Below are 24,523 nucleotides of genomic sequence, written 5' to 3' on the forward strand. Positions count from 1 at the left end.
CTAAAGTTGAGTGATCCAAAAAGTTTGGAAACTACTTTTCTAAACAACAGAACTATCCCAGGCTGTAATAGTTTCTAACTCTTCCTTGTGAATTTCCTGCCGGATAGCACCAACTCAGCGTAGCAGAATGTGTCTTTCTGCAAAAGCAGGCTTGTTATCTACAGTTTAAAGGTCTTATTAAAAACTTCCCAGTGTTAGAAACATTCTGAAACACTTTCAGAGCAAGGTACTGGTTTAGCACATGTATCAGTAAATACATCAAGGCTTGCTCAGAAATTTTAGGTATGACAACAGGGAGGAAGGGGACACACCAGCTATATAAACGAAAACTGAACTGTATGTAGTGGAGCCCGGATCCTTCAACAGAACAAACTGGCTTCAAGTGTTTAGTGTTTATAAAGCATCTTACTGAGAGAGCTACAAATGCTTTCTAAAAATCCTAAAAGCAACCCTAACACAGAATGGATTTTCTAACTTCATGAAGTCGGTGTAGCCTGAGCTCAGATATCAGAAGGGGTTCATCATCACTGGTTAGCACGTTGGCGACTTAGCAGAAGCAACGAATTCATGCACTGGTGAGCTCTGGTCAAGTTGCCCAGAGAACGCACACCGGCAACCGACAACTGTGATTGCCCGTGTCGGTGGGGTGAGCCCTGGAGCCTGGGGCAGGGCTGGCCGAGGCTAGGGGAAGGGCACAGGGTGGGCTCTTACTGGGACACCTCCGCGATGTGTTTGTGGCGTAGCGCTATCCAGAGGTCATCATCCTCGTCCAGGAGCACTTCCTTCACCCTCGCTTCTCCAATGCCACTCGTCTCATACCTGGAGAGGAGACGTCCCACAAAATACATCCAATCCCCCTGGTTCAAAACAGGCAGATGGGGCTTCCCTGGTGGCGCAGTGGATTAAGAATCCGCCTGCCAGTGCAGGGGACATGGGTTCGAGCCCTGGTCCTGGAAGATCCCACATGCCGTGGAGCAACTAAGCTCGCGAGCCACAACTACTGAGCCTGCGCTCTAGAGCCCGCATGCCACAACTACTGAGTTCGCGAGCCACAACTACTGAAATCCGCACCCCTGGAGCCTGTGCTCCACAACAAGAGAAGCCACTGCAGTGAGAAGCCTGCGCACCGCAACAAAGAGTAGCCCCCGCTCACTGCAACTAGAGAAAGCCCGTGCACAGCAACAAAGACCCAACACAGCCAAAAACAAATAAATTAATTAATTAAAAAAAAAAAAGTAGAACACCTCCTTGTGGAAGGAGCAGGAGAAAAACCAAACAAACAACAAAAAATAACAGACAGATGTTCACACGAATCTGTCTGAACATCAAGCAAGCACCCCAACCATCTGATGTGTCACTATCTGTGTCAGGTCTGCTGCATCTAAAAAGGCTAATGATTTCTTAGGCAGAAAGAGACCCAAAGGTCTAATCAAAGTCAACTGACTTGAGGTCCTGGTTTAAAGCCCCCAGGGTCAGTTGATATGAGCTCCATCAGAGCCACCTGGCTCAGGTGTGAAGTCAGTTTATAGGTGGGTTCAGAGGTACTTGAAAGGGAAAGGCGAGGATCACACTTGTTCCTGGTTGGAAACGGCCTGGGACACCATCCTCAAATGTGTGGGACCTAAACAGCATTCTGCAGCTGCCTGCAACTGGCCCTCAGCAAATTTTCACATGTGAAATCATGAACATCTAAAGGAAAGCAAGAATTACAGGTACCAAAGCTGAGATTCAGTCATATTTTTAGAACCTTCATTTTGAATTAACTATCTTTACGGTTAATGTTATAAAATAAAGGACACAAGAACAATATAGCCTGTTCCCACAGAAAGAAAAATAAGTTTTTAGAGACTGAGTTTCTGATGATTGCTACCGAGAAAAATGTTGTTTATGATGAAGCAAACTGCAAATAAGATTCAGTAGGAAAATCCTGTTGATATACTTTATCATCATCATATTTCATGATCTGTAGTTAAGAAGTTTCAACTCTGAATAAGATATGCTCTGACACACACAAGTCAACATATTAACACACCCAAGCCAGCTATGAACTGAGGCGACATGAGCTGTGAAATAAAGATCGAAAGTTCTTGTTCTCTTTGAAAGGGAGAGGAGTTTCTGGCTGGTGGTGCAGCTGGACTTTGGGAACTCACAGAAAAGCTCGCGGGCTTATTAGCAAGACTGTATCAATGCATCGGATTTTCCTAGGATTAACGACATCCTTTTTCTTAAATTAGAGGTGTGTTTGGTTCATTTGAAAAGCTGCAGTCACACCGGGTGTGTGTACTTACTTGTATACATCATTTTCAATCGGCAGCAGGTCGTAACTCATAGCCTGAAAAGTCAATTCGTGAAGGACGGGGGAACTGGGGTCGAAACCGCGGTCCAGGATCAGGAGCTGGGAGCGTGCCTTGTCTGGGCCCTGAAGGAAGGACACAGGGAATGGTTTCATGAGCCGCCCCATACAACTCCCGCTTCTCCGACTAGCACAGCTAACCCTCCTGTGAAAAGTGGCAGCAGGATGTAAACTCTGACTCAAACAGCACTAAGTCCATTTACTGCTGGACAAGGACACCAGCACACACCATGTGAGAATCCAATGTGTATATTTCATAATGAGGGCCCTTTGATGCAGATCCAAAACTGTGGCTGGGGTCTAAAGTGAGCTTACGAAGGGGAGCACCACCTATGTTCAGCTATAAAGAGGGTGACCCATCATCCAGCCGGCCTGGGCCTGAGGGGGTCCCCAGAACCTGGGGCTGTCAGTGTTTTTTTTTTTTTTTGCAGTATGTGGGCCTCTCACTGTTGTGGCCTCTCCCGCTGCGGAGCACAGGCTCTGGACGCGCAGGCTCAGCGGCCATGGCTCACGGGCCCAGCCGCTCCGCGGCATGTGGGATCTTCCCGGACCGGGGCACGAACCCGTGTTCCCTGCATCGGCAGGTGGACTCTCAACTAGTGTGCCACCAGGGAAGCCCGGGCTGTCAGTTTTTAAATCAAGATAGTGATGGGATAGTTCTGTGTCTTGATCGCAGTGGTGGTTAACATGTATCTACACATGTGATAAAATTGCACGGAACTGCGCACGTGCGCGTGCACACACACACCCGAGCACGTGTACTAACTAGTGAAATCTGAATAAGGTCTGGAGATTGCAGCAATGTCAATCTTCTGGTTTTGATACTGTTCCACTGAGGGGGTCCCAGGAGGCAGGGCTGTAGGTGCTAACACTGGGAAAGTCCCAGCAAAGAGAAACAAGTTGGTAGCTCAGCTACACTGAACAGAATCTGTATTGCCTGCCCAAGGGCTGGAGCTCACTGCGCAGGAACAAGGGCGCTCACACACACTCTGTGAGCAAAGGAAGCCAGCTGTGCCCAGGCTGCCACATGGACACTGTGGTCGCTTGGTGAGAGAAGCACGTGGGCCAAGTAAGGCTTACCTCCCCCATTGTCGGGTCATCGGCTTTGTACGCGTCGAGCTTGTCCTGGATTAGCTGAGCCAGCAAAGCATTGTCCTTGTATTCCCTGACAAAGGAGGAGGGACAGAGGGTGAACGGCCCTGCTCCAATGGATGACACTGTCTGCCCTCAGGGAGGAAGGCAGGACAGAGCAGGAGGGTCAAGGGAGACACAAGCTTCATCCGTACTGTTCTTTTACAACGAGAGTATGTATACTCACTTTAGACGTATAATTTAAAAGGACAAATAAAATACTTAGCTCGGTGCCTGGAACATAAATGATTTTCTAGTTCCCTTTAAAAAAACCAAACTATCCAAATGGAAACAGAGGGAACATTTCCAAGCAGCTCCAGACGAACCACCGCACTTCGGCAGAGGGTCCGAACCAGCCATCCTTTTCCCATGATCAGGCTGTCTGAGCCTGACCCACCTGACTCTCACTTCCCTTAATTCAAATTCCCTTGGACCCTGTTTTGTTTTGTTGGAAGTGACGTTTCTGCCAGCAGAGCCGGACAGATACAAGTGAGAGCCTGTGGACCTCCCGCCTTGTCTGAGCTGGGCAGCGCTTCCTGGGCTCCTCCTGGCGATGTTTATCCTGTGGCTGCTGCCTGCCCCCTGGCCACGCTCAGCGCAAAAGCAGCTCTGCTCCCAGCCCTATCCCTCCAACGAGTGAACCCCGAGACCCCATTTCTTAGCTTCCACCAGGCTTCTGTCGGTGAGGACCCTAACAGAGGGGGGCGTCGTCCCATGGGCGCACATCCCTGCGGACAATGCGGTGAGGAGCATCCTTGCACCTCCTGCTCAGACCCTCCATTCCTCCTGCTGTGCCCCCCGCCCTTCTGGCTTCTCCCTGTGGGACTGTGACTCCCACTCATGCTCCCAGCCTGACACTCCCGCACCACTGCATTCGCTCCCTGTGCAAATCCCCCAGAGGCTACCCAGTGATAACCACTGAAGGGCATGATCCCGAACTTGGCATCCAAGGCCTCCAGAGATGGCTTCACCTGGCCCCACTGCCCACACATACACCGCGCTAGACGACCAACCCTCCCCAAACTTGCCCTTTGTTGTCCAACGTCATGCTTCTGCTCATCCCAACTGTCCACACGAAATGTCCCCTGCCCCGCACTGATCTACTGAAATCCGAACCCGTCCTCCGGGACTGAGCTCAGATGCCACCTCTGCTCTGAAGCTGTGCTCGCTCCTCTCAGCTCAAAGGGCCCTCTCCCTGCTCTGGATGCCCAAGCCTACGGCCTGCACTGTCCTAAGGCACTGGTCTCACAGGCCTACATGGTAGGTGTGCTCATCCTACCTGCCCTCCCAGATCAGGGGTTTCTAAGGGCAGGGGCTGTGTCTTCAGGTTAAGTCCGCCTGCCTAGCACTTAGCACACAGCAGGTAAGTGATAAGTGAATGACCTTATCAAATCTGAGAAATGTGTCCTTTGGAGAATTATTCTCCTTGTATTTTATCTTACTCTGAAACATCTTTGGCAAGGTGGGTATTTGATTTTTAAGGTTAGGAAGAGATGAAAAATTGTAGGAAACCTGGATTGTAGTTACAGGGGGTTCACATTTAGTTATTCACTAACTGAATATATGTATTTCATGCCCTTTTCTGTATGTATTGGTATATTCCACAATAAAATTTAGAAAAGAGCAGAAACACTGGAAAATAATTATAAATGGAGACGCTCAAATCTTGACCCTCTGGAGACAACTGCCAGACGAATGGCAAGGCCAGAGGAAGCTCCCTGCTCGGGGACACGCGGGGGGGCCACCGAGGGCAGACTGGGGCGCAGCCTTACCCCCGATACCGCACGGCCGGGTACTCCTTCAGGGTGGCGCACAGAGTTGCGATCTGCTCCGCCAGGCGCTCCAGGATCGGATTCTTCATCTGAGCCTTGTGGGGACTGTAGAAGCTTTGGAAAGAGTCAGCAGAGTCCAAGGAATACACCTGAGACGGGGAAGAAATACATATATTTCCAGAACAGTGGACTGTCATATTCATCCAGAATGGTGAACCGTCAGAGTTTTTTCCAAGCTGGTAGTGAGGCTGGGTGTCTCAGGTTTTCATTTCTTCTACAAACACGGCTTGGGTGTCTCACTTGGGACTGTTAGTGACCAAACCATTACTGCCCTCAAGGAGCGTGCAATCTTGCAGGAAGAGGCAGACAACAAACATAATGAAAAGTAAATTTTATGGTATCTGAGAAATGGGTACATGTATGAGAACATAAGAAGCAGGGAGAGAAGCCCACAGGATGGACAGGGAGGACACGAGGCCTCCTTGAGGAGGGGCTGCTTGAGCCAGGGCTTGAAGGAGGTGCAGGGTTTCTCCCCAGCAGGCGGCTCCCTGAGGGCCCGGCTGGTGCCAAGGCCCTGAGGCAGGCGTGTGCCTGTGTCTGATGACCAGTGAGGAGCCCAGGAGGAGAGCAGGGGAGGAGGTCCTGGCACACCACACGGGCCATTCATTATAAGTTTGAATAAATAAGGGACAGGCTAGAAATTGTGCTGTGACTGTAGCAAATAAAGGAGCTCTGTATGGATTTAATAATTTGCTATCCTCATAGTATGTTCTAAGCATTTTTTTTTCTTTTTTTTTTTTTTTTGCAGGGTCCTAGAAGACTAAACTTCCCTCTTAAACTATGAGGCTACCAGCTATCAGTATTCACTCAGAATCTCTATGAGGTAAACTACCCTGACCTGGAAAACCTGAGGTTTTAAAAAAAGGTTATTACGTTTCAAAAATATATGAGAAATATAGTATGGTTGAATATGGTAAAGTTGGATTTTGTTCAATCCAGGTGGTGACAGGGCTCACATACAGGAAAAGAATTCCTGCCCTCAAGCTGAGATGAAGCTTTCGGCCAAGTGAGAGGGCAAAGAGACTGTCTTTTTAAAATATTCACACTCTATTTTCTCCATCTCTTCTTACCCAAGAATCGGTCACTCTCTGGCATCTAGAAGCTGATCTATAAAGACCCAAAATGCCACAATCATCTCTCACCTCTACGAAATGCACAGAAGTTGTGTTATTTTTTGTTTCTTTGCAAGGAGGAGGCATTTTAACAAATTTTAAAATACTAAGGTATAAATTTTGTATGTTCTCTCATGATCAGCTTCACCTTTACTGGTTTAACGACTTTGTTTTTTTCCAAGAGGAGAGGTTTTGGCACTTGAAGCGTTAACAGCTCATGACGAAGGCTACCATCTGTTCCTTCCGCACATGACAAGCTGAGGTTATCTCTACATTAAAAACAGTCTCCTTTGCAGCAAACGGGTGTTGTCTGATCCCTGCCCCTCCCCTCCTCCCAAGCTCTTTCTGGATTGGCTACTTTTTGCTTAGTCAAGGAGTCAGCCAATAGGAGTGAACAATGTGAGTGAGGATGAAATGAACACTAAGAAGGGCAGGATGGCTGCAGAAAGTCAGAAATAACTGGAGACTAACACGAGGGCATCTTGGGCAGACCCCTAAGGACTACTGTTGCCATTACATAAACGTCCGCTCACAACGCGCCATTCGGCAATCCCCTCCCCCACTCTCTTTATTGCACCCCTGCCCCACCCTCTCGCACGTGGCCAGAGTTCCTGCGAGAAGAGCCAGGATGTGGGTTTTCTAGGCCCTCCCCCACGCAGCCTCACCTGGGATTCATATGGGAGAAACGCAATGTTGATTTCCGTCAGAGTTCTGATGACTTTGGCTGCTCGGGATTTTACCAGCTCGTTAAACAGGGCGTCTGGACACGCTGCCAGAATGACAAGGACAGTAGGTTGTTTTCCTGCCCATTTGCTGGTTCATTTCAACATTCGCACGTGTCCAGGGAATTCTTTATTTTAGTAGGATTTAAAAAAGGTAAACAGAAGGTTCATCCTACCCGACAACCTACTACCTCTAGGGTATAAAAGGAATACAAAACCACCTACAAGGCCCTCAACGTATAACAAAGAAACAAATGGCAATAAAGACTGAGATATTGAGAGCTAATAAAAACTATTTTCTGACATTAAGAAGAAGAAGAAAAAGAACCAAGAGAGATCAAAAAGGGATCAGGAAAAGGCCTATAACATAAACAAACACCACACATCTGAGATACTTATGAAAAATAAAATAAGTAAAGAAAAATAAAATCGTTGGGAAATGCGATGCAGACATTTTCCCAGGGCCTCTAGGGAACTCGGCTGCACAGGAGTCCCACTTGCGGGGGGGGGACCACGATTTCTCATGACTCTTCCGGACCAAACAAATAGTTTCAGGTCCCCAGAAATGTGTCATTGGTTTATTATTACTAATGCCATCTACCTGCTTTCTTTGCCACCCGTCTTCAAAGAGTATAAAATTATTCTTTGCAAGAACCTTCCCCCAACTGCTCAGTGGTGAGTTTTGTGGGGTTTTCCCCAGAGAGAACACAGGGTGAACTGTTATTATTGTGCACTCTGCACTAGGTTCCATGCACAAAACCTCCACAAAGCAAGAAAACAGATTCTAGGACAATGATACACTTCTACCTGATACAAATACCACCAGATCAGAGTGTCTTTGTAGTTGAAAGGTAGATGGAAACACACTGACGTTTATAGTGATATCTGGAAGTCTATACAATGAAACACCAAGGCTGGCATCGGAAAATTCTTCTCAGCATTGAACATGCTAGACCTTAGAAGAGGAGCTATTTTTTTAATCAGGAAGGGACTGCATGACATAGTAGGTTTGTATTTGTGGGCATTTATTTTTATCTCTTATGCAATTTGTCTTCTGAAGAGAAAAAAAAGATCAGGACAAAAGTGGGAACAACCCATTTCTTCCCTGTTGGCCTGGCTTGGTTGGGGTAAGTCTGGCTGTGCAGGAAGGCCAGGGCGGCAGCTGACAGCTGTACTCACAGTCAGTGAAGAAGACGTGCGCAGCCCGGTACTTGGCAGTTGGTGGGTCCTTAAAGTCACTGATGAGAGAGTGGACAGACTGTGGAAAGGGAAAAAAAGGGAACTGAATCTAATTCTAGAAGCAAATGGAACCTACATCTGAACGGAGTCAAATCCATGCTGGCTTCAAGCTACATGCACAAAATAGCAAGGGATTTCTGATGTATAATTCTAACTTATGTTCGGCCATAACTGAGTTCTGAGGATTTAAGATTAGGATTGTTTCAGAGTTTAGATGAACAAAAGCCTCCCTAGCTCATTCCAAAATGACAGCGTCCATTCTTTGGACCCTCCATAACTTGGGTTCCTAAGAAGAGACCCACAAAAGAGGTCAGAAACCTACCAGGAGATTCATTGCGATGAAGTTCTAGCAACTTAGTTGCATCTGCAGAAACTCATACATAAGCCAGTTTTCAAAAATGAAAAGAAAACATGAAAACTGGGGGGAATTTACATAGATTAAGACATCTAAGACAGAAGCAAGAAGGTGGGCCTTGCTTGGATACTGATTTGAACCAACCCCCCAAAATGATAAGACAGGTAAATTTGAACCCTAACTGGATATTGATGAAATAAATCTGGGAATTCCTTGGTGGTCCAGTGGTAAGGACTCCGAGCTTCCACTGCAGGGGACCCAGGTTCAAACCCTGGTCGGGGGAACTAAGATCCTGCAAGCCGCGTGGCGAGGCCAAAAAAAAAAATCTGAAAGCATAAAATACCCAAGTTCTGGAGGCCGATCACTAGATAAAGTGATCTCCTACCTAGAAAGCTAACACGAGGGGAAATCGAGATTGGTCCAGCCTGGCTTTTGGCAGAAAGCTTAAGGAATGTACTCTTCACTCCTCACCGCACCCCACCTTCCCCGTTGGTGGATTGCATGCTTAAACAGAGCAGCGTGTTAAATGCGTGCTTAACCCAGAACCATCAGACATGGTGCCACCCAGACACCAAGCCAGCACGTGTAACCTCAGCCAAAGCTCTTCCGGGCAGGGTTTACCTTCTCAGAGGGGGTGATGAGATACACAGCTTCCAGGCTGGGGAGCGGCTCTCGGCGCTTGTTGATGTCTTCCACAACTAGACAACAAAACAGCGGCCCATGGTAAATAAGAAAACAGAACTGGTGATCATAAAACTAGAAGCCATAGAGAGAGGCCACCTTCAGACTGGTGCAATAAAAATCTACAGTGGGGGGAGGAAAGACTCAACGCCCCTTCCCCAGAGTTACCACGTTCCTCTGTCTCACGAGGCTCAGGTGGTAGAAAACCTGAAACCTTATCACACTAAATACTTCCTATTTCCCATTTCAGTTTAAGTAAATTCCTTGATCTAGTCTTTTGCCTCTTCCTTCAGTTTTTTCTCATCTGTCCTAGATAATCCCAATTCCTTTAGAATTTCCATGTTGGCTTGTTTTTCAACAGTTAGATCGTTTTATCATTTTCCTTTGTATATCAAATGAAGACATTCCAAACATACCTTCTGTATAATACTGTTCCTTTCAATAGTTCAAAGACTAAACATCAAATTTTGTTAAAGCAAACCATGGGTGTTTGGTTTGCTGGTTTCTTTTACAGTATGTCAGCTACTTCATCTGCTGGGGAAAGAAGACCTAAGTCATCATCTCACTAGTCACCTGATAAAGCTACACTGTCCTCTGGTACAGAGCGAGCAGGAAATCGTACAGTGCCATTCTTCCTACGCAGGTGATGTAAGCAAATAAAAGCATCCCTTTAGAAGTATCCCTTGTAACATTTACAAAGACTTTTCACCCCAAACAATGTTCAAACTAATACCAAAATCTCTCAACCATCTACTTTATCAGGGGTTGTAGATTTTTGAATTTCATAGGCCAATAATACTTCCCCCCCACAAATATTTGGGGGTGGTTAACACAGGCTTGCTGACTTTTAAATTTTGCCAAGTAAGGACATTTAAAAAAAACTTCTGGGATAGGGAAGAGTCTGTGGGCAGGAGGAGAGAGCTGAACCCTCATCTACCACAGAAAGTCAACAGATAATGTCTAACATGATGAATCAAGCGATACTCCTGTAAGCACTTATTTAGAAATATCAAAAAGATAACCAGAAGAAAGAGCAGAGTGGCTGCCTCTGGGGTGATGGATCCCAGGGGATGGGGGAGGAAGAAGGAGGGCAGGACGGTGCTGCTTCTTTGTTAGAAGCTCATTAGCTACATTTGGCTTTTTACCTATATTTGCATTTTTTGCCTTGATAGAGGAAAAAAAAAAGTTTTAAAAATTCAGTGAGGAAAATAACTTTGTAAGCTCGAAACAGGGGCAAGTCTGGTCTTGGATCACTGAATGACGTAAAGTCACACCAAAAATTACGTACTCCTATTTACAGGACTATGTTTTTGGTGATAGATAAACTAGATTTGGAAATATGCTTTTATTTTATTTCTTTTTTATCTTAAAAAAATTTTTTTTGGCGGAAATGTGTTTTAAAAAATGATGAAATCACCAACCTTTAAATTACATTCATCTAGCTTAATGAAAACCTCAACCCTCCTTGCTCTTCCTCCCGTAATTGTGGTATGGCAGTAATTTTGACAAAGACCAGCAGTAGTCTGTGGGCCACATACCATATAAAAGTTCTCTCCAGGGGGAAAAACTGGGAGCTGCACTGCAACAGGTTATGTTCCACCCAAAGTTTTTTAGGAGGAAAAACAAAGGTTAACTTCCTTGTTTGAAATAATACCTCAAAATAGACTGCTTTTCCATCAATGCTGTTTCACAGATTAAAATATATGATCTCCCCTGAAAGGGGCTCCTAAGTAAGATTTGAGCTGCACACAAATGTGAAAAAGAGCTGGGGACAGCAGCCAGGAGGTCTGTGTCCTAGTCTCAGGTGTGACACTGGCCAGTGACCTTGAGCAGGTGATTTAACTTATTTCAAAAACCTATTACCGTGAAATTCTAAAGCACATTCCAAAGAATGAATTAAACATAAATATACAAATAATTACAAAGCAAATGCTGCACAAGCACCACCCCAGTCAGGCCACAGAACCCATCAGCACTGCCCTCCTTCACCCTCCCTCATCACAATTTCCTCCCTTCCCCCCAAAGAGAACCACCGTGGTGACATGAATGGTGATCACTTCTCTTTGTGGTTAAGACTCACTTGTCCCTGCATTTCAAAGCAGTAGAGCTTAGCTCTGCCTGTTTTTGAACATTATGTAAATTAACGCACATTGTTAAGGATGTACCTTGCTTCTTTTGCTCAACATTGTTTATCAGATTCGTTTGCGTTTTGGAATGAGCCAGTAGTCAGAGTTCGTTCCTCTTCTTTGCTATGTATCAGCAGTACTCTGCTGTGTGACTATTCCATAACTTATTTTACCATTCTACTCCCGGTGGACATTTTGGGTGCTCCCACTTTGGGGCTACTATGAGTGATGCTCTGTGAGCATCCCGGGCGCACACACCTGGGTTTTCTAGGACACACATCTAACTGCAGATGTGCTGGCTCATAGGATCTGCATGCCTCAACTCTCCTAGACTCTGCCGAGTGTTTTTCAAAGTAGCTGTACCAACTGACATGTGTCAGGTCGGAGTTCCCATTTTTCTATATCCTGTCACTTGGCATTATCATATTTTATTTTATTTTATTATTTTTTACATCTCTATTGGAGTATAATTGCTTTACAATGGTGTGTTAGTTTCTGCTTTACAACAAGGTGAATCAGCTATACATATACATACGGTCCCATATCTCTTCCCTCTTGCGTCTCCCTCCCTCCCACCCTCCCTAGGCATTATCATATTTTAAATACTCCAATCTGAGTACACAGCAGTGTCTCACTCTGGTTTTAATTGCATTCCCCTGACCACTACTGAGGGGGCCAACTTTTCACGTATTTATTGGCCATTTGGATTTCTTCCTTTGTTAAGTGCCTGTTTAATTCTTTTGTCCATTCTTTTCTATTGGGTAGCCTGCCTTTTTTTTTTCTTGATTGAGCCTTCCTTTGGCATCCTTTCACAGATACTTCATGGGCATCTAACACTGGATTGGGTGTGGGGGATTCAAGGAAGAACAAGAAAGCCTGGGGTCTCTCTCAGGAACTTATTGTCCTACCACCCAGGTTGTTGGAAGATCTAAAGTCAAGCAAGATAGGGACTTCCCTGGTGGCCCGGTGGTTAAGAATCCACCTTCCAATGCAGGGGACATGGGTTCGATCCCTGGTCAGGGAACTAAGATCCCACATGCCGTGGGGCAACTAAGCCTGCACACCACAGGAAGAACCCACATGCCACAACAAAGACCCGACGCCTCCAAAAAAAAAAAAAAAAAAAGAATGTGGTTTCATGAATAAAAATTATTAAAAAAAATAACGTCAAGCAAGATAATAACAGATAGGGAGGAGAAAGAACACCCTAAGAGAAGGCTGAGTGTCATGGGAGGGCAGAGGGAAGGCCGCTCACTTGTTATCCCCTCGGTCATGATGTCTGTCATCTTACAGCAGGAGGAAAGCATCCTCATGCTCAGCTGATCCACCACCAGCACCTGGAAACAAAGGGAACAGTTTACAGCCTGACGGGCACCTGCTATGATTATCTCCTCCGCTGACCCAGTCAGACTTCAGAGGAGCCGAGAAACGCAAAACTCTGAGTTATCAACGCTCCCTACGGGCCAGAAGTTTGCCGAGAGACATGCTAGCTTTTATTTCCCCACCAAACCTAAGCTTCTAGGAGAGTTTGCTCTCACTGATGTGACTTAATATTTTAAAGTTAAAAAAATTAAAGTTTTTTCCATGACAAAGAAAATACTCATAAAAATGCAAAAAAAAAAAAGAAAGAAAAAAGAAAAAAATTCATCTACAGCATTCACACTCGGGGAAATCCATGTCAGAGGGTATTTTTTCAGGGCGTAAACTTTTTCTTAACGGGAGAATGAACACTAGTGCCACATTTATGGGGTGGAAGGAGAGGACTTCGTTGCAGACATCATCGGGATGGACCAGCGCACGTGTCATCCTGGGAGCAAACTCTGTCTCAGTTCAGGTGGGAAGAATAAGAACGTGCCGTCCTGGTCTAAAAGCTTCATACCTGCAATTCTTCAGCCAACCTTTCCTTTCTCCATTCGGCCCACAGTGGAGAGACGGAGCTAAAACAAAGCTATTTCTCCTATCCTTCTTCAAAGATAGAAACCCAGGCAACAGGTGCTGGAAAAATGTGGGCCCGAAAGCATCTTGCTGTAGCACGAGGGCCAATCAGTTTTCATTTTATGAGGCAGCTTCCTCAAGGTTAGTTTAAAATTCACATGTCCGCAAGTCCATTACTGATGGGAAGGGTAAGAGAGAAAGGCAGGCATAGAGAGTTCCCACCAGCTGGCCTCCCACTCTGGGTATGAGGATGGCTGCTCCGGCTAAAACGTAATCTCATGAGGTCAGGGTGACACTTCAAAAGCCTCCTGGTACCAATCAGCTCTGCTGCTCCCAGGCCTGGTGAACTTTACTACAGGAAAACTCGGGAGCAAGAATGGTTGGCATAAGCCCTTCAACAACACACGGGGAAGTTCAAGTAAGACGGTGCGCTCTCCTGGTCACTGTAATGCCCGGTCCCAGACAACCAGATGGTCCTTCAAACAAAGCCTTCCTGGATGGAGGACAGCACGTTTCCGACTTGCATCACCCACTGCCGGAACCGAGGCCATAATCAATTAGATTGACTTAAATACTTGTTTCAGGAACATGACAGTTTCCAGCATTGCTCTCAATGTTAAATGAATAAACAAACTTAGTTGTTTTGTCTTATTTAGCTACAGGCAGACAGGATAGGCCAGATGAGGGCTTTTCAGACTGCTGTGTGGGCTCCATGGACATGCTTTAGGGCCACCAGAGGGGCAAGAAGGGTCCCCTCTCGTCTCCCATAGCAAGCAGAATAATTCTACCTTCTGCTTTATTCAGGTAAGATCTTGTTTGAATAAAAGAGTTCCACTTCTAGAATGCCTCACCAGGTGATCTTAAAGATAAGCTTTATGACCAAGAGATTTCCTAACCAGGATCGTATAAAATGGGAGGCACAGCAGATTACCTTTCTCTAGTCCAGAAGCTTTTGGTATCCTCTGGACACAGCAAAGGTCCTCATTCCCCGCCTACATGCCTCTCCCCAACTCTACTCCATTCTTGTTTTTCCCCATGAACTCACCTTTAAGGTCATTAATTGTGCTTTTCTACTTACCTTCCACTCTCCCTTCTTCTTTACCTTCTTTATCACATCATGCATGATCTCTAAAAAAGGAGAGAAAAAGGAAGGAAAGACAGAAGGAGGAAGGGAAGGGGAGAGGGAGGAAAAGAGAGAGGGAAGGAGGGGGGAGGTGGAAGAAAAAATCTAATGTAATTTCAAGGACTTCCAACCCCTGCCTATTAGACGAGGTCATTTTCCCTCCATAGGCTTTGTTCTCCTGAGTCATGCAATTCAACCAATCTGTCTACTGAGCCATAATCAATCCACCATAAAGACAGTTCTCTTCCTGCTTCCTTAATTCAGTTGTTCTCAAACTTTGTAGTCTCAGGACTCCTTTATACTCTTAAATATTGGGGACCCCAAAGAGTGTTTGTGTATGTGGGCAAGTATCTACTGACATTTCCTGTATTAGAAGTTAAACTGAGAAATTTTTAAAATATGTGTTAATTCAATTACAATAATAATAAACCCATTCTATGATAACATAGTTGCACTTCATTAAAATGCTATTTATATTTTTGTTTTTTTGGCTGCGTTGTGCAACTTTTGGGATCTCAGCTCCCTGACGAGGTATTGAACCTGGGCCATGGCAGTCAAAGTGCTGAGTCCTAACCACTGGACCACCAGGGAATTCCCAAAATGCTATTTATATTTTCCATAATAAAACAATTTTAGTGAGACTACTGGCATTGTTTTACATCTTTGCAACTCTCCTTAATGTCTGGCTTCGTAGAAGACAGCTGGGTTCTGCTTCTTAAATAACCTGCTGTGAATCATATAGCATCTGGAAAACTCCAGTGTACGTTTGTGAGAGAATAAGAGTGAGAAGGTAGATAACATCTTAGTCTTATTATGAAGATAGTTTTGACCTCGAATTCCCAAAAGGGTCTGGGGTTTGAGAACCACTGACTTAAGTGCATAAAATGCTATGACAATACCCCAGGGCACATGAGCCCCCGTCAAGCTCCAGAAACAGACGTGAAGAGCAGTTGTGATATCTTTCCAACCCTGAGCACATCTGTGGGATGCTCTCACACAAAACCAACACTTTTGCAAGCCACAGTTTCTATAATGTCACACCACACACAAGTCTACCCGGTCATGGAGGATTCACAGGAAACAGCGCTCTGCTACTCTTTCTAAACCCAGATCAGCCACAGGCCTGGAAGGACTCAAGGCTAAGAGCTGTCATTAGCGAGTGTGTTTCCAGCATTTTAGGTCACCCTCCAGAGCACGATGGTTCCTGACTCTACTTCTGACTATCTGCAATAATCTGATGTGTCATCAAAGTGTTCTAAAATTTTTAAGAGCTCCTTACCTGATTATAAAAAAATACACACTCATTGCAGTAAACTTGGAAAACACAGAAAAGTACAAAGAAGAAAATACCATGTATTACTTGTATACTTGAAAAAAATCAAAAAGAAAAATCACTTGTAATCCTGCCAACCCCAAATGCATAATTAACATTTTAGTTTATTTCCTACTCGCTTTTCCCATGAACCTCTACATAGCTAAGATCATGTGGTGTATATAATTTCGTATTATGCTTTTTTTCAGTAAGAAAACTCATTTCTCCATGTTAATAAAAATGCTTCCTAGGATCTTAAATGCCTGCATAATAGTCCCTGGTTTAGTCAACAATTTTCCCAATAGCCATTTAGATTATTTCCCATGTTTCAGTGTGGTGAAAAACTGGGAACAAATATATCAAATAATAAGGCAGTGGTTAAGTCAATTAGGTTACATTTGTGCAACGGATACTACGTACCCATTAGAAATAATGATGTGGAAAATACCCACTCATTCACTCAATACCACTGTTTGCCAGTCGCTGGACCCAGCACCAGGGATGAACAACAGCAGACACTCTAGTGACGGAAGCAGACAAAACAAAACAAAAGGGCAATCATGGCTTCTCACAAATGCTCTAAGGTAAATAAATAAGGGCCGTGGTAGAGAGGAAAAAACCCAGTGTGGAGAGCTACCTTTAAGAGGGGATCAGAAAAAAAAAACCAAACAAAAAAACAGGAAAAAAAAAAAAAAGGGACTTCCCTAGCAGTCCAGTGGTTAGGACTCCAGGCTTTCACTGCAGGGGGCGCAGGTTCGATCCCTGGTTGGGGAACTAAGATCCCACATGTGGTGGGCAAAAAAAAAAAAAGGGAGGCACAAAGGCTCGAGGTGGAAAAAGGAAAAAGAGCTTGACAGCTTCTTGGAACTGAAGGTGGTAGAAGCTGAGGCTGGAGGCCAGATCACAGGGGACCTTGACGGGAGTATGATTTTATCTGAAGGGCACCAGAAAGCCACCAAGAGTAGGGACGTCATCTGATGTGCAGTAGAGATGAGATTGGAGGGGGGCAAGAACTGAAGCAGGAGTACAGTCAGGATGCTTCTCAAGGGTCCATCCACGGCTGGTGGCAGTGGACATGGCGAGAAGAGGGTGAATTTGATATCTATTTGGACGTATAGCCAACAGGGCTAGCTGCTGAATTGGGTGTGGGGGGAAAGTAAAGAAAGGAAACAGGTAACTCCTAGCTTTTTGGCTTAAACAAAGAAATTGATGTAGAGACACAAAGGATTTAGAGGGAGGAAAGAACTGATCTGTAGGAGAATACAGAACATCCTTTTTTGATTAAAGATTGAGATGGCTAAGAGACATCCGAGGGGAGATACAGGGAGGGCAGCTGGAGCTTGAAAGACTGACTTTTAGCTACAGTTTAAAATCTGGGCATTATTACCACATAGAGGTAAGTTTGGAGAAAACCCCAAATGCTTGTAGGACCAGTAAGGTGGTTTGGAAACATGGTCTTTATTGACAAGCATTCTTGTGAAACAATAAGGATGAAGCCAGTCTAAAATGGGTGATGAGGAAGACAGACTATCTAGACAACTTTTTCAAGAGGTTTTCCTATAAGGTAGCAGAGAAAAGTATGAAAGCTAGGCAGGGTAGACAGAGAATGTGAAATCAAGGAAGGGTTTTTCTTTTTTTCTTTTTTTTGAAATGAAAGCTTTCCTTCAGTTATTTTTACTTAATACTAATTCTTTTTTTAAAATTATTTTTTATTTATTTATTTTTGGCTGTGTTGGGTCTTCGTTGCTGCGTGCAGGCTTTCTCTAGTTGTGGCGAGCGGGGGCTACTCTTCGTTGCGGTGTGTGGGCTTCTCATTGCGGTGGCTTCTCTTGTTGCAGAGCACAGGCTCTAGGCACGCAGGTTTCAGTAGTTGTGGCTCGCGAGCTCAGTAGTTGTGGCTCGTGGGCTCCAGAGCGCAGGCTCAGTAGTTGTGGTGCACGGGCTTAGTTGCTACAAGGCATGTGGGATCTTCCCAGACCAGGGCTCGAACCCGTGTCCCTTGCATTGGCAGATTCTTAACCACTGTGCCACCAGGGAAGTCCTTTGTTTTTTTTAAGATGTGAGAAATTGGATACAACCCAGGGCCCTGGCAGTGAGAGCACAGAGTCCTAACCACTGGACCACTGGGGGATTCCCAATTACAGCATTAAAAAAAAATGGTATTGGCGATAAACCAAAAGAGAGGGGGAGATTGATGATGCAGGAGAGAGGACAGATCATTCAAAGACTGAGGTCCCTGAGGAGGAGGAAGGGGCTGGGGTCTGAGACACAGGAAGAGACCCTGACCTGGGATAGGAGGCAGGGCACCAGGTCCACCCAGTGGGGAGAGGCAGGGGACCAATGGTGGGCTGAAAGAGTGGTGGCAGAGGGGAGGGGCTTCCTCATTAGAAACGAGGTCACTGGCTCAGAGTAGGGACGGTGGTGCTGTATATGGAAGGTTTGAAGAAAGAGTATCACACGTCTTCCCAAAGATTGGGAAAGTGGATATCCTTTTAGTTCCCTGATGTACAGGGATCGAACCTGCTTCCCTGCAGTGGAAGCACAGTGTCTTAACGGAGGGATCACCAGGGAAGTCCCAAAAGGGGACTTCCTACAGAGATGTTTTAGCATTTCTCGACAGTTTTAAGGGCTAATTTGAGGTCCATGACCATAAATTTAAAGTAAAACCAGGCAGCTGAGTTGTGTGATTTTCTTTTTTCTTCCCCAGTAATGTTTGATTGTCCAGGTGTACGCCAGAAAGGAAAGAAAAGTTGGTTTCAACTAGGGTTAGAGTTTCCCCAGGTGAATAAAACAGAGAGAGAAAATATTCAAAATACATGGCTCTGGGAAAAAGGTACGTTACAACTATTTTTTAAAGAATAGGGCTTCCCTGGTGGCGCAGTGGTTAAGAATCTGCCCGCCAATGCAGGGGACATGGGTTCGAGTCCTGGTCCGGGACGATCCCACATGCTGCAGAGCAACTAAGCCCGTGCGCCACAACTACTGAACCTGTGCTCTGGAGCCTGTGAGCCACAACTGAGCTCGCGTGCCACAACTACTGAAGCCCATGCGCCTAGGGCCTGTGCTCTGCAACAAGCCACCGCAATGAGAAGCCCATGCACTGCAACGAAGAGTAGCCCCCGCTCGCCGCAACTAGAGAAAAGCCCTCGCGCAGCAATGAAGACCCAACGCAGCCAAAAATAACTTAATTAATTAAATCTAAAAACAAAAAAAAGGGGGGCTTCCCTGGTGGCGCAATGGTTGAGAGTCCGTCTGCCGATGCAGGGGACACGGGTTCGTGCCCCGGTCCGGGAAGATCCCACATGCCGTGGAGCGGCTGGGCCCGTGAGCCATGGCTGCTGAGCCTGCGCGTCCAGAGCCTGTGCTCTGCAACGGGAGAGGCCACAACAGTGAGAGGCCCGCGTACCGCAAAAAAAAAAAAAAAAAAAAAAAAAAAAAAAAAAAGGATATATGCATAGGAAAAAGTAGAAAATTTTAATGAAAATGCTATTTTTCTGTGGTAAGATTATGATCAATCTTTTAAGTGCCAATTTGTGCCTTCCTATGTCCTCCCAAGCTTTTTACACTGACCATGTATTAGGTATTATAATAGGAAAAATGCTCTGAAAGTAAAGTGTCAGTGAACATCTTTGTGCCCAGGGCTTTTCTTTGCGCAAATTATTCTGTTAGGAGAGCTTTCTGGGTATGGAATGAATAGGTAAAGAGTATAAATATGCTGGGCTCTTGATAAATTCTGCTGAATTATTTTCCAAAAACACAATTTACACCCCCATCAGTATTCTGAGTGGCTCTCCAAAATAACATACTAACTGATAAAATAATACCTTGAGGTTTGTTTGCTAATATGACAGTGGATTAAAATGGTATATTTCACTGTCTTTTTTGTATTACCGAGGATGAACATGTTCCTTTTTTTTTTTTTTGCCATTACACACAATTAATTTAAATTCACTGACTTTAAATTCAAGTCACCTTTTGATAGGGGAAGACAGAGATATAATCAGAAAATCAAAACAAGGATCACAAGTCCTAAAGACTGGTGCAGGTTCAAGCCTTCCTGCCTAGTGATTCCTGTTCCAAAATTCTCAGGGCCTGTATTTGCTGTGGGCATTGTTGCCAGCCAATTCTAATCCTGCCCTACATTTTTCTAATCCAATACCGAAAAGGAAACAAGGATTAGAGCCCATTTTAGCATTAAGAATCAAGTAGGTTGGGCTACTTCCTCACAAATAAGCCCTGACAATCACATTTCAACTCCCTTGTACGTCCTCTTTGTGTGGAGAGAAACAATAAAGGCTTCTGAGGCTGGTGTAGCCAGAGGATCTTATTTCTGCTTTCCAAACCGTGTATATCTACAGCCAAAATGTCCACTCCACCACCACCTAGCCTGTGTATATGGGGCAGCTTCAGCTTCTCCATGATCGTGAGGACCATAGCCCTGGCGGACTGTGCTTCCCTCATGGCCAAAAGGCAAGAAAGCAGATTCCTTCTCAACCACATCCTGGGTAACTCCCAAACTCAACGAATCCCTCCCAAGTCCTGAGAAACACAGCAGGTGGTCTAGATTATCTGGGACACCTTCAGATGCACCCAGTATACCAACTGAAGTCCCAAAGCGCAGGCTCTAGGGATAGCTGCAAACCCCTCCCCCACCCCCTGCTCCCCCCGGGGAGCCCTACTCTTACCGCCCTGGCACCCGTGACTGCCCTCGGCAGTGACACATGTCAGGGAACCTAAGCCCGTGGCACACCAAAACATCTGAAATAGCATGACTAATACTAGATGGGCTGGAAGCTTGGGAGAAGTGGGAGCATCACCAAAGTCCTCAAAACCACAGGGGATTCCAATATCCTGTGCTCTGTAGTCCCAGAGCTCCATGCTGCCCTGACACACGCACCAGGAGTCTACTGCCCAGACACCAGCATGAGAAGTGCCTCTGCTCTGCTGAGGGATTTAAGGGAGTGTAAACTCAGGCCACAGCTGCCCTCCTCTATGACTGAAATTCCCTTTCACAGTACAGGGAATTTCTAGTTATTCCAGCTCAATAGTGGCAGTTCTTCTGAAAGGCACCCTCTTAAATAAACCCCATTTGTGTGAGGGTATAAGGCTAGTTACTCAGGCAAAGGTCACTCCCACCCTCAAGATTAAGAAAAAATGCCAAGGGAAGCACTAAAGTTAGATAGACCAGGGAAAATCCAGGTTCAGGCATTTGTTAGCTGTGGACCTTGAGCAAGTGTAAAACGTTTTAGGCTCCAGTTTTCTCATCTGCAAAATAAAAATTATAATACTTTAGTGACCAGTTGCGAAGGTTAACGAGACAATATGCCTGGTAAGGTGTCTGGCACATACGAGGCACTAAATAAAAGGCACCCACTGTGATGTCACTATAAAAATACGTTATTCAGGGGCTTCCCTGGTGGCGCAGTGGTTGAGAGTCCGCCTGCCGATGTAGGGGACACGGGTTCGTGCCCCGGTCCAGGAGGATCCCGCATGCCGCGGAGCGGCTGGGCCCGTGAGCCATGGCTGCTGAGCCTGCGTGTCCAGAGCCTGTGCTCCGCAACGGGAGAGGCCATAACAGTGAGAGGCCCGCGTACCGCAAAAAAAAAAAAAAAAAAAAAAAAATGTTATTCATACTGACAAGGAAATAAGAAAATTACAACACATCACTTCCACCAATCAAGATTTTTAATATAATGTAAAAATCCTATTAAATAGAAATACATATTTAAAATACAGTTTTAAAATAATCACAAAAATATTTAGATATCAAACTCTACGGGTATTTAACCAAAAACTTCTAAACTTCTCTGACCCACAATAAACGTGAATACTCTGGAATAACGGCACCAATGCGCCAATGTATATAAATCTTAAATGTAAATATAAAATTGAACAGAAGAACCCTTATACCACTTCTGAGGAGACAGAGAGTGACCTCTGTTTATCTAAGAAGAGATGCATTAATGCTGAAGCACAAGTCAGAGCCCCCAGAAAGTAAGATATTTCATGTCGCAACACAGACACAGGACTGTATTTTTAAGTTGCTATTACTTAACATCGTTCTGAGAATTCATTTAGACCAGAAAAGAAAACGACGGATAATATTGGTAAGAAGGATGCAGAGTTATCTGCCTGCAGAAATCATGGGAATCAACTGAAAAACTATTAGAAACATTAAAACCTTTAGTAAGGTGGCAGATACAAAATAAACACATACAAACCAAGAGGACTTTCACGTGGCAACAGTAATCAGACTCTAGGAAGGCAGCTCCACTGTTTCCCAGTGCATACCGGGCTGGGACTCCATGCCCTGGCGATTCTACTCTACACGCTGCTGGTAATTCTGCTCTGAAGCAACAGCAAGCCTGTTCCTCTTTCCCTGACGGCAATTCAGATATCTGAGGACGGCAACCAAGCCTCTTTGAATGTCTTGCTCTGTGCTGAAGATCCTCCTTGCTAATAAACAAATGCATCTACCTAGGTGGAATAAGTAAAGGTTACACAAAACAGGAGGAAATGGTTCAAATATTTGAAAACAAGCCTTCCCAGTACTCTCAAGATCCTTCCCTTAGAAAGACCCATGTACACAGAAACTACTGGCAACTAATTACAAACCACTTTAATTTTTTGCCTTATGATGTTTTTAATAATAGAGAAGTAGCACATTCTTGTTCAAAAATTAACAATAGAGGGCTTCCCTGGTGGCGCAGTGGTTGAGAGTCCGCCAGCCGATGCAGGGGACACGGGTTCGTGCCCCGGTCCGGGAAGATCCCACATGCTGCGAAGCGGCTGCGCCCGTGAGCCATGGCCGCTGAGCCTGTGCGTCCGGAGCCTGTGCTCCGCAACGGGAGAGGCCACAGCAGTGAGAGGCCCGCGTACCGCAAATAAATAAATAAATAAATAACAATAGAGAGCTGTATAGTTACAAAGTGAAATTTCCCTCCTTACCCCCACTCTTGAGGGGAAAGAACCCCTCAGGGTTTAGGGGGCAGCCTTCCAGATCCTTTTCCATGCACATACAGGCAAGCGTGAGACTGTAAACATAAACCCATGGCTCCTTGGCAGACGCCTGTGGAAGTAAAGTAACTTTCAATGATTCTACTTCTTTGGTGCTTAAGAACACTTATACTGGAAAGAACTTTAGAGACCATCAAAGGCCAGAGTCTAGGTCCCCCATTTTCTGATTGAGATGCTCCTGGAAAACACAGTCATCTGGAGTGGGCAAGGCCACCAACTGGTCACTCCAGAGTGAGCAGAAATAGGTCTCTGGATCCCCATCCAAACGCTCTTCGCACTACACATACTGTCTCTCAGACACCAGCACAGACTGGACTCTGCACTTGAACCTGGGTGTGCTTTCCTTTGTTATATTGCAATGATCACCTTGACAAAGTAAAGCAAAATAACTCTGATGGGTTTTGGAGCCAGATGGTTAAGGTTCAAATCCCTGCTCCTCCACTTACTAGCTGTGACTTTGGACAAGTTATTAAATCTGTGTCACAGTTTCCCCATCTATAAAATGCGGATGGCCACACATGCCTCACAGAGTTACTGTGAGGATTAAATTATTTAAATTATTTAATGTGTGTAAAGCACTTAGTTCAGTCTTAGAATACTTAGCACTGTTGGCTCCCACCAGCACCATAGGCATCTATTTTAAAGGTATCTGACCTTCCTAATAAGGGAGAACCCAGTGATTTCTAATTGGTTTCTTTTTTTTTTGTATTTTTGTGGTACGCGGGCCTCTCACTGTTGTGGCCTCTCCCGTTGCGGAGCACAGGCTCTGGACGCGCAGGCCCAGCGGCCATGGCTCACGGGCCCAGCCGCTCCGCGGCATGTGGGATCCTCCCAGACCGGGGCACGAACCCGTGTCCCCCGCATCGGCAGGCGGACTCCCAACCACTGCGCCACCAGGGAAGCCCTCTAATTGGTTTCTTATTGCTCCTCCATGGAGTTTGTGATGTGTCTCCTGTTCTCCCGTTTGTTTCTCTCCATTCAACAATGATGACTTATTGAACACCTGCTATGTGCCAGACATCATTTCAGGCACTGGAAAGACCACAATGAACAAGCTAAACAAGATTCCTGCCCTAAGGTGCCTATACCTGATGTGGAGGGGAGAGACAGCCAATACACACAGGAGACAAATAAGATCATTCTGGAGCGTGATAAGTGCTCAGAGGAAATTTTAAAGGTTAATGAACTAGAATGTGGCGGGGGTATGGGAGAAGGTCCTCTGAGGAGGTGATGAGGAGGAACCAACCCAGTGAAGATCTGGGGGGAGAGTTCTCCAGGCATGGGAAGAGCAGGTGCGAAGTCCCCAAGTCAGGATCAAGGATGGGACAGCCTAGGAACAGAGAGACTCAGCAAGCTCAGAAGAGGAGAGAGTGGCCCAGGCTGGTCTTTAAGGTAGCAACAACTGGCTGAGGACTCCACAAGTCACCCACTGTATTCAGTTCCTTGAACACTAAGCCTCATTCATTCACCTTCAAACATGACGACTCCCCCCGCCTCCCTGCACCCACCCTCCTGCCCCGTCTCTGGCATCTGGCATAAAATAATGATTCAGCAAATGCCCGCAGGATGAATGAACCCCCTGAGT

At 45.5% G+C, this 24,523-nt stretch overlaps 1 protein-coding gene across 2 annotated transcripts in view; it reads right to left on the minus strand.

Moving 5' to 3' along the window:
- The window catches only part of STXBP1 (syntaxin binding protein 1), a 72,234-nt gene that overhangs the window by 22,043 nt on the left and 25,668 nt on the right, over nt 1–24,523 (minus strand). For both annotated transcript variants that reach the window (XM_067743235.1, XM_067743236.1), the window contains exons 2-10: nt 14,565–14,614; nt 12,807–12,888; nt 9,366–9,442; nt 8,330–8,408; nt 7,094–7,197; nt 5,257–5,405; nt 3,434–3,518; nt 2,289–2,419; nt 712–819 (exon numbers count right to left, since the gene is read on the minus strand). In XM_067743235.1, the coding sequence (XP_067599336.1) occupies nt 712–819; nt 2,289–2,419; nt 3,434–3,518; nt 5,257–5,405; nt 7,094–7,197; nt 8,330–8,408; nt 9,366–9,442; nt 12,807–12,888; nt 14,565–14,614 (865 nt within the window). The remainder of the gene's footprint in view (nt 1–711; nt 820–2,288; nt 2,420–3,433; nt 3,519–5,256; nt 5,406–7,093; nt 7,198–8,329; nt 8,409–9,365; nt 9,443–12,806; nt 12,889–14,564; nt 14,615–24,523) is intronic.

This window comes from Pseudorca crassidens, chromosome 7, assembly GCF_039906515.1.
Source record: "Pseudorca crassidens isolate mPseCra1 chromosome 7, mPseCra1.hap1, whole genome shotgun sequence".
In the NCBI taxonomy this organism is placed as follows: domain Eukaryota; kingdom Metazoa; phylum Chordata; class Mammalia; order Artiodactyla; family Delphinidae; genus Pseudorca; species Pseudorca crassidens.